This window comes from Phyllostomus hastatus, unplaced genomic scaffold (genome assembly GCF_019186645.2).
Source record: "Phyllostomus hastatus isolate PE091 unplaced genomic scaffold, TTU_PhHast_1.1 phas_scaffold_11, whole genome shotgun sequence".
NCBI lineage: Eukaryota > Metazoa > Chordata > Mammalia > Chiroptera > Phyllostomidae > Phyllostomus > Phyllostomus hastatus.
In genome coordinates this window covers 2,098,569-2,108,572 of record NW_025334005.1, presented here as the reverse complement: position 1 = coordinate 2,108,572, position 10,004 = coordinate 2,098,569, and the positions used below count along the sequence as shown (strand labels likewise).

Here is a 10,004-nt window from a genome sequence, read left to right as displayed (position 1 = left end):
CCCTGTGTCTGTGACCCTCTCCGGGCCTCGGGCCAAGGGCACTTGGCTCTCCGTTCGACAGTCTGTGTCTCCGAGGATCTCATCTATCCCTCCGCCTCTCCCGGGCCCTCCTGGTCCGCCCTGCCTCCAGGGGGACCCCAGATTTCCTGACGTGGGTGGAGGGTTTGGGCGGGAAGGGCGGGGCGCGTCCTCTGGCAGCCGGTGTGGCCCCAGGGCCCCCGCGCCGCCCCAGCCGGGCACTGGGCATGCCCCAGGCGCTTCTATATAAAGCGGTGCTGTCTCAGCCTGGCATTGTGTCGCCACCGTGCTGTCGCCAAGCCCCCGCCCGGTCCTTGCCATCCACTGAGCCCCGCCGAGCCTCTGTCACCCGCCAGGTACCCCGGCTCCTGCCCACACCCCGGGAAAAGCCAGGGAGGGGAGATACCTGGGCAGGGGCTGCGAGCACAGCGACCTTTGAGCGCCCGAGACCCCGGCGGGACCCGCGACACTACTCGCCCGCACGTACCCATGCGGGGTCCCTCCCCTCAAACCCTCCTCTCGTTGGCCGGGCTGAGTTCCTAGAGCCCCAGCGCCGGCGCCGCAGGCCTGGGGCAAGCTCGCGGGGTCGGGGGCAGAGAGGCGGGACCACCACGGCCGCAAGGCTCTCGAGTCCTGGCAGCAGAAATCCCTCCGCCTCCTTGGGGTGGGGGTGGGGCTGGGGCCGCCTCGGGCACTTCCTTGCACGGACGGCGGAGACGCTGCGGGGCGCCCACCTCCCCACCCCGAAGTCTGAGGGGCAGGCCGGGGCGGTGGGGTGGAGACCCGGCTGCCCTGACGCCCTCTTTCTGTCTCTCTCCCTCCGCCTCTGCCGCCGGGCACTCAGCCTCTCTCCACCTGTGAGATGGTGAGTTTCCTCCGGCCTCTCTCCCAAAGTGTCCAAGTCCCCACCAGAGGCAGGGGGACATGCCCGGACGGCCGCCTCTGGCACGCAGAAGCCTCGCCTAACCTCGGCTGCCCTGCGTGCAGAGCCAGCTGCAGGCGCCCTCCCACGCCCCGGCTCCTCCCCATTCTGTGTCCTGCGGGACCGGAGCGGCGCCTCCGCGCGTCTCACTCACCCCGTCCGCTGGGAGGTGGGCCCTGTTGGTCTCCTCCGGCATTCACTTATTCCTCAGCATTTATGGAGCACGTACTATGTATCCGGTACCATTCTAGGTTTGGGGACATGGCAACGAACCCAGTCTGGGTTCTCAGGGCACTCGCTTTCTAGGGGAGGGCCCCAAGGCACCAAGTTTGGCCCTGGTGAGCTGGGATTCCCGCCCAGGTCTGGGCTTTCTGCCCTCCCGGCTGCGTGCGGTATGCCGTCCCTCCAGCACCGAGGCGATGCTTTTGGTCCAAGGTTCATCAGCACCCAAGGGTGGGACACGCAGCACCCAGCATCCACAAGACCCATAGAAACCTCACGACCTGTCTGCCATGGCCCAGCTGGTCCCCTGCCAGAGAGAGGGGCCCGCCTGTCTTCACACTAAGCCTCTGAGCAGCCCCACCCGGGTGTCGGCCAGATGCAGAGCAGGTCGGGAATATAAAGGGCACCCAAAGAAAGCATTTCCATGACTCAGAACATCCGAAAAAGGGCGTTTCGGATGTTCTCCCCTGCCAATGCCTAGCACGGAGCCTGGCGCGCAGCAGGCCTCTGGGGCCAACCTGCCGATGCCGATGACCGAGGAGCAGCTTCGCCGGCACGTTCAGGCCTGGGCAGAAACCCCTGACGGCAGATGCTCATGGAGCTCGGAATCGAGCAGCGGTCCGACAGCGGTCCGACTGCCCGCTCATCCTGTCCGCCTCCGCTCCTCTCTGCTCAGCGCACAGTCGTTCCCCCCCCCCCAGCAGCCGCGGGGCGCCAGGCCCCGTTGTGGGTGCCAGGGCTGCCTTGAAGAACCAAACACACAGAAACCTCTGCCCCCGGGAACCGCGCTAGGGCAGACCTGGCACAGGCGGGGGTGCAGGGGGTGCCGCAGTGGTCCAGCCTGCAGCACCCCCCCCACCCCGGGGGCACTGCACACACAGCCTGGGAAGCACCGCCACCTCCACCCACGTTCCCGGTCTCCACGCCCCAGCCCAACCTCACCCTCTCCGGGTTCTTGGGACAGGGTCCGCCCCCCGCACAACCCCGGGCTAGGAGAGTGGGCACTTATTCTCTCGGGCGACCTAGTGTGCCCCCTTACCACCTTGCCCAACACCTACCGCTTCCGCCCCACCCCGTCTCCCCAGCTCTCCTTGGATCCGCTGGGTCCCAAGTGGGACCGCCCCCTGGGCTCCAAGGTCCTGGAGGATGAGGAGGGCCCGCGGGGAGGAGACTCGGGCCTGCCACCTCCAGACGACTTCCCCGGCTCCTGGCGCCTCGACGTGGGCCTGGACTGCAAGGGCTCCCCGGAAGGGGCAGAGGCCCGGGCCTGGACGACCTACTACTACAGCCTCCTGCAGAGCTGCCTGCAGCAAGCCGGCCTTCCGGAGACCCAGGACCGCAGCCAGGCGCCCCGAACAGGTGCCCGGGGGCTCCACGGAGGGGGGATCCCTGGGCTGAGGGAGGTGCCCACAGCCCTTCCCCCAGACTCGGGCGAGGTCTGGAGCCAGGTGAGCCAGTCACCTGTGGGCGGGCAGGCATTGCCTGTGGCTCCAGTCAAGTCAGAGCTCAAGGCCCCCCCCCCACCACCCCCAGCCCTGGAATTTGCAACCCTGGTTCTGCAGAGCCAGAGCCCCTGAAGAAGTGTCTTGGGAGCTGCTGTAGAGGCAGCCAGCAGTCGGGACCCAAGACTCTCCCCCGCTTTAGCTATTTTACATGCCAGGTGGCTGCCAAAGTTCTAGAACATACGAGGAGGCACAGCCTCGGCTGCACTGTGCAGACCAGGACTCGGGGGTGCAGAGACTGGGAGGAGGGCCCACCACGGCACAGGGGCCAGGGGTCCCACAGAGAGTCAGCGGGAGCCAGGCTGGAACCCCGGGCTCCGGTCACCAGGCCTCCAGTGCCTTCCAAACCGGCTACAGAGAGGAGGCGGCTAGCCTCGCAGGGCAGGGCAGGGCAGGGCAGGCAGCACCTTCCTCTTCCCTCCCCGGCTTCCCCTTCGTTCCCTTCGCTCTTCTCACCCGTGCCCAGAGGGACCACGGGGGTCGGCAAGGGCGGGCAGAAAGACAACAGGGGAGCCCCCGGTGAGCTTGGCGACGTCTCTCTCCCCCCAGGCTGCCCTGGGGCAGAGGTGACCTTGTGCATTCTGGGCTCCCCCAGCACCTTTTGGTCAGTGCTGCTGGAGGGCGGTGTCCAGAGTCCGGGTGAGTGTGTGCCTGAGGTCCCCACCCCCTCCCACGGAGACGGAGACGGCAGCCCTGCCCTGGCCCAGCCTCATCCCAAAATAACCACCGCCCCTGGCAACTGCCTGCGTTCCAGGGGACCAGCTGCCGTGCTCTAAGTGGGGGTGGGTTCTGGGAGCAGCTGCCCCCCAACCCCCGCTACCCAGGGGGCCTGGGCTGGAGGTGGGGGGGGCACAGGGACACAAAGCCTGTCCCGGCCAACAACCCTCCCTGCTCTCCCCACAGGAAACATGCTTCTTTGCCTGTCCCCTGCTTGGCTGACCAAGGTGCCAGCACCGGGGCGGCTAGGAGAGGCAGCCCTGCTGGTCTCCAAGGCAGTGAGCTTCCACCCAGGGGGCCTGACATTCCTGGATGACTTTGTACCCCCGCGCCGAGCCACCTACTTCCTGGCGGGGCTGGGACCCAGGCCTGGCCTGGGCCAGGAAGCGGCGGAGCTTGCTCGTGACCTCACCTGCCCCACCGGAGCGTCAGCGGAGCTGGCCAGGCTGCTGGAGGACCGGCTGCTGACAAGACAATTACTGGCCCGGCGCGGTGGCGTGGCTGTGCCAGCTACCCTGGCTTTCACCTACAAGCCACCCGCACTGCTTCGGGGAGGGGAGGCCAGCCCGGGGCTGCGGCTGGTGGAGCTGAGCGGCAAAGAGGGCCAAGAGACCCTGGTGAAGGAGGAAGTCGGGGCCTTCCTGCGCTCTGCGGTCCTGGGTGATGCCCTGCAGGTAACAGGCTCCCGCCCCCGAGGTCCGTGCACGCGCCAGCGGGACGGGACCCATGCATGAGTACCGAGTCCTGCTGGGAAGTTAACCCCAACTTGGTGCCCATTTCTCTCGGCCCCTGCGGTATGACGTCTCATCCTGCAGTGACATGGGGTGGCGAGGAAACCCCTTTCCCTTCCTGTGGCTGCAGGTGGCCGTCAAGCTCAGCAGCTGGCGCTGGCGAGGGCAGCAGGCACTGCGTCTGCACGCCCGGGCAGAGGTGGGCACAGTGGTGGACACAGTGCTGGCGTCACTGGAGAAACTGGAGGAGGAGGAGAGTGTCTTAGTGGAGGCCGTGTGCCCACCTGCCCGGCTGCCCTTCCCAGGTGAGGGCCCCTGAGTCAGCGGGGGTGGGAGCTTGGCTTGGCCTCCCGGCTGCTCTGTGCTGGGCTCAGGCCTCCCTGGCCTCCCCCCAGGCAACGCTCCCGCTGGCCCCGCGCTGGCTGTTCGGATCTGCGCCGTGGTGTGCCGGACGCAGGGCGACAGGCCCCTGTTGAGCAAGGTGAGTGCGGACAACATCTTTGAAGGGGGATCCCGGTTGCCTCTGGGGGTACTCCCGGGTCTGACACTTTTTCCCTCCCCTCCACCCCTCCTGGACCCCTCCTGCACCTCTCCCCACATGGGGGCCACAGCTCAGGGCTGAATGCTCTTCCCAGGGAGCTCTTTCCCGCAGAAGAGGCTGACCCAGGGTCCCTGATAAACCCCCAGTGCCTCCAGCTCTTTAGGAGGGGCCTGCAAGCTAGGGAGCTCAGGAAGGCTTGGGGACCCTCCTGGGTGTACAGCTCTGGGCCAAGCTGAGACGGAGAGGCTCAGTCCTGTCTGCAGGGTGTCCCTGGGCCGGGGCACACCAGGGTAGCACAGGCCTGCGGGGCTGCAGGAGCTAGGAGCCAGTGTGCTGGGGGCCCTCAGGGAGCAGAGACTCTGGCTGGGCCTGGAAACCTGGGTGGAATACCCCGGGGGTCTAGGGACCAGATGGGCAGTGGGAGGGGAGGCGGTGTGCAGTGTAAGTCACGTTGGGGAACAGGGCTTCGTGAATGTCCAGAGGGGTCTGGCCTGGGTCTTGGCACAGGGGGAGGTGTGCATGCACGGGTGGGGGGTGGTTCTGGGAGGAGGGCTCCTGGGCCGTCTGTCCTCTGAGCCACACCCTGCCCAGGTGGTGTGCGCCACGGGTCGCGGGGACCGGCCTCTGCGGCACCAGAACTCTTTGCCGCGGACGTTGGAGGTGGTGCTGGCCCAGTGCGGCTTGGGCGAGGAGGCCCAGGTGGCGGTCTTCCGGCGGCGCGTCAAGGAGGCGGCTGAGGCTGCTCTGGCTGCCGTGCTGGCCTTGGAGGCCGGTCTGAGCGCCCAGCAGCGCGGCGGGCGTCTGGCCGGCACGGACTTCCTCGGTGAGTGCGGACGGGCCGGGCCGGGGGCTGGGAGGGGGGCAAGGGTGGGTGGAGCAAGGCCCGAGGTGGTCCGCGCTGAACCCACGCCCCTGCCCCGCCCAGGCGTGGACTTCGCGCTGACGGTGGCGGGTGGCGCGCTGATCCCGGTGGCCCTGGAGCTGAACAGCGGGCTGTGCCTGGAGGCGTGCGGCGCGCTCGAGGGGCTCTGGTCGGCCCCGCGCTCGAGATCCGCCACCGAGGAGGCGGCGGCCGCCGCGCCGCTCGTGGAGACCATGCTGCGGCGTTCGGCGCGCTGCCTCATGGAGGGAAAGCATCTGCTGGTGGTCGGCGCGGGCGGTGTCAGCAAGAAGTTCGTGTGGGAGGCGGCGCGCGACTACGGGCTCAAGGTGGGCGGGGCGCGGGCGGAGCCAGTCTCGGGAGCGGCCCGAATGGTGGAGGCGGGGCCTAGGCAGGGGTGGGGCCGGTTTGGGGGCGGGGCCATCGCCACTAGGGGCGGGATCTGCTGGGGGCGCCGGCCACCTAGCCCGGGTTAGAAGTCAAAACTGGGCCCCTAGCCCAATTCTGTCCAGGTCAGTTTTAAGCGGAGCTCAGGGTAGACAGCCTGGGGGGAGCGGGGACGGCGTTCAGGGTTAGTGCCAGAACCCGGGCTCTGAATGCCAGGCTGAGGAGCCTGGCTGCAGAAAGGTCGGGCGCTTCCTTTGAGGTTGAATTCCTGAGGGCAAGAGGAGTGTGCTGGGGAGCAGCTTACAGACCCAGAATCACACTCCCAGCAGCGGGCTTGTTACAGGATCTGGGGCCACGCAAGCCCACTGGCCATTCTTATCCCCATTGAACAGCTAAGAAAACGGAGGCCGAAGGCCCAGGCCTTCTCTGGCCCCACCCAACCACATGGCCTCCTCTGCCCTCCCCCACAGTACAACACCCCCCAGGCAACCCTCCCCTCCAGCCATTCCCATGCTTCTTCGTCTCCTGCCTTACACTGCATTCGTCTGGACTGTCTCCTCACACTGCCGAGGGTTACAGCGCTACCCTCCCCGCCCTCCTCAGGGGCTGCCTCTGCCCTGGGTACCAGCTGTTTTGTGTCTGCTCCCCCAGTGGGCAGTGAGCTTTGGAGGTGTGGGGGCCCCCCCTGGATTCTTCTGTGGGCACCTCCCATTTGTCAGGGCACATTGGATTAATGGTGACCCAGAGCATAATGCCCCAAGACACCAGACCACCTGTCCCGAGCCCCCAACCTGGTGGTTTCCTTACAAGCCCTGGCCGGAGTGAGGCTGTCTGTGGGGACGGGCCCACTTGTTCTCCTCACCCTTCCGCTCTGCCTTCTTCCTCCCGCTGCCAGCTTTCCTCTGGCTGCCTCTCATTCAGCTCCCAGCTCAAGCATGGCTCCTCCAGGATGCCTGCTCTCCCCTCCGCACCTTCCATTTACTCAATAACCAACAATTATTTCTCTGAGCTCCTGATGTTGGTGACCCCACCTCCCCTGAGGGCCAAGACCACCTTTGAGGCCCCAACCTGCCTCCCCAGCGCCCGGCACAGGCTCGTCTGAGCGTGTTGCCCTCCTGTGGTTTCTGCAGCTGCACCTGGTGGAGTCGGACCCCAACCACTTTGCCTCCCAGCTGGTGCAGACCTTCATCCACTTCGATGTGACGGAGCACCAGAGGGACGAGGAGAACGCACAGCTGCTGGCCGAGCTGGTGCGGGCGCGCGGGCTGCAGCTGGACGGCTGCTTCTCCTACTGGGACGACTGCCTGGTGCTCACAGCCTTGCTCTGCCAGGAGCTGGGTCTGCCCTGCAGCCCCCCAGCCGCCATGCGCCTGGCGAAGCAGAAGAGCCGCACCCAACTGCATCTGTTGCGCTGCCAAGGCCCGCCCTGGCCTGCGCCCTCCCTCCATGCTGTGCCTTGCTGCCCCCTGGAGAGTGAGGCCGACGTGGAGAGGGCTGTGCACCAGGTGCCCCTGCCAGGCGTCATGAAGCTGGAGTTTGGGGCAGGCGCGGTGGGCGTGCGGCTGGTAGAGGATGCATCACAGTGCCGCCAGCACTTTTCCAAGATTGCCCACGACCTGCAGGGTGAGGCAGATCACCCTGGCATTGGGCTGGGCTGGGGCAACTCCATGCTGCTGATGGAGTTCATTGAGGGCACGGAGCACGATGTGGACCTGGTGTTGTTCGGTGGGAGACTGCTGGCTGCCTTTGTCTCCGACAATGGCCCCACGCGGCTGCCTGGCTTCACTGAGACGGCAGCCTGCATGCCCACCGGGCTGGCTCCGGAGCAGGAGGCGCAGCTGGTGCAGGCGGCCTTCCGCTGTTGCCTGGGCTGTGGGCTGCTGGATGGCGTCTTCAATGTGGAGCTCAAGCTGACCAGGACCGGGCCTCGGCTCATCGAGATCAACCCCCGCATGGGTGGCTTCTACCTGCGAGACTGGATCCTGGAGCTCTACGGTGTGGACCTGCTGCTGGCTGCTGCTATGGTGGCCTGCGGCCTGCGGCCTGCCTTGCCCACCCACCCACGGGCCAGCGGCCACCTGGTGGGTGTCACTGGCCTGGTGTCCCAGCACCTGCAGGTGCTGAGCTCCACGGCCAGCCAAGAGGCCTTGCAGTCTCTTCATGAGCGGGGCCTGCTGCGTTTCAATCAGTTTGCATCTTTGGAGGAGGCCCGGGGACCCGGCGAGTATGAGGAGCCCTACTGCAGCGTGGCCTGTGCTGGGTCCAGCCTGGCCGAGGCCCGCCTGCGCCTGCTGGGCCTCTGCCAGGGCCTGGGCATCGACGGGCCCCACTACCCCGTGGCTCATTTCCTGTCCCACTTCAAATAGCAACTGGGGCCAGGGCGCAGGAGCAAATGCTGGAGGTGGCGCTGTGGTGCCGTCTGCTTCCTGACACTCTCCCTGCCTCTCTTCCCACAGCCCTGCCCCAACGCTGGCCTCAGGCCGAGGGTCCCTTCAGAGTAGCAGGGCCATTTTGACACCAGGCCTCCTGGGCTTAAGGGCCACAAAAAAAGTAACTGGGGCGCCGTGGGGCCCTCTTGCCCTTCCAAAAGTTCCAGTCCAGCTCTCAGCTGCCCCAGGACTCTGGCCAAGGAGAAGTGACAACAGCTGCACACACGCACACACACCCACACCCTGCCCCACCTGCAGGGAGGTGGGGGTGGGCCCAAACCTAGCCCGTCCTCCCCACCCCCCAAGCGTCTCTCTCTTCCTCCCATCCGCAGGAGAGAACCTGGCAGGCCCCTGGCCTTGGACAAATCCCAAGAAAGCCTGAGACTGAACCCCCATCCTCCGATCCCCACCACCTCCTTTAACAAATTCTGGAGCAGTGTCGCACCTGCCTCACGTGACCTGAGCAGCAGAGGCAGGTGGCCCCGGGGTCAGCAGTTACCATCTCCCCTCCAGGCAGACACGATGGTCTCATTCTGCAGATGAGGAAACATGCTCAAGGCAGAAAAAACACGCCCTCGAGGTCATGTCGAGGTGGATGGAATGACGAGGGGAAAGATGCAGGGCCCAGGTTCCGCTTTTACTAAGTCTTACGTGCCCACTTAGTTTCTAGGCCTTGCTCGCCTCCTTGCCCTCATTCATAAGTGGCCCCGACACATGCAAACAGCCCCCTCTCGTGCACCAGGCATCTTCTGCACCGAGTTTGGATGCTTGGCCTCTGTGTACAGCTAACCAGCACTGGCGGGGGAGACTCTGCGCTCCCTTCCTAACTCAGGGGAGTCGGCTTTAAGAACTCCTGCTCCACGAGCACCCCTCCCCAAATAAAGGCTTAAGGACTACTGGAACGTCCAGAATCTGGGACAGGTTCTTGCAACTGGGACAACACCTCTCAGGCTCAGCTAGATGGGGTTGGGGAAGGGAGGAGGGAGAGGTGGCCAGGGGGTACCCGTGGCACCTGGAGCTGAGGATGACTGCCGCACTGGCCAGGCCTTTGGGTTGAGCGGTGGGAGCCTGCTGGGGGCACCCCCCCACCCCCAGGCTGCAAACCCGAGGGCCTCCTGAGGGTGGAATTACAACCAGAGGGCCACATAATAGATAACCTTCCTCTAGCATGGAGACCCCTGAGATCTGTCCATCTGAGTTTGTATCTACTCATCCAAGGCCTCCTCTGGCCCAGATTCAGCCCTTCAGAGCCCCACCCAACGAGAATCCATGGCCAAGTCTTCATCCATTCTTTTAACAAAGTTTTGGTTTTTGTTTTTGAAATTTATTTTTAGAGAGAATGAAAGGAGGAAGGAAGAAAGAAATATCAATGTGTGGTTGTGGTTGCCTCTCGTGCGCCCCCATCTGGGGACCTGGCTGCAACCAGGCATGCGCCCTGACTGGGAAACAAACCGGGGACCCTTTGGTTTGCAGGGCGGCACTCAGTCCACTGAGCCACACCAGCCAGGGCTTCTCTAACACTTGTATTAAGCCCCTATTCTGTACCAGGCTGCCAGATTACTAAATGTGCTTAAGTTGGCCACGGAGCAAATTCCAACATAAACCCACATGTACAGGTGGATTAATAAAACCCAAATCCTTTCTGGCAGGAACCT

The 10,004-nt window shown here is 65.3% G+C and overlaps 1 protein-coding gene across 2 annotated transcripts; it reads left to right on the top strand.

Moving 5' to 3' along the window:
* The first annotated feature begins 256 nt into the window (after positions 1-256).
* Positions 257-9,286, top strand: CARNS1 (carnosine synthase 1). Of its 2 annotated transcripts, XM_045855499.1 has the most exons (10): positions 257-374; positions 863-883; positions 2,248-2,521; positions 3,214-3,303; positions 3,568-4,055; positions 4,243-4,417; positions 4,508-4,593; positions 5,245-5,476; positions 5,579-5,862; positions 7,051-9,286. In XM_045855499.1, the coding sequence occupies exons 2-10, from the start codon at positions 881-883 to the stop codon at positions 8,284-8,286; spliced, it is 2,868 nt and encodes a 955-aa protein (XP_045711455.1). In that variant the 5' UTR covers positions 257-374; positions 863-880; the 3' UTR covers positions 8,287-9,286. The 2 variants fall into 2 exon arrangements, with proteins under 2 accessions (XP_045711455.1, XP_045711456.1); XM_045855500.1 differs by lacking the exon at positions 863-883 and having other exon boundaries at positions 314-374.
* The last annotated feature ends 718 nt before the right edge of the window (positions 9,287-10,004 follow it).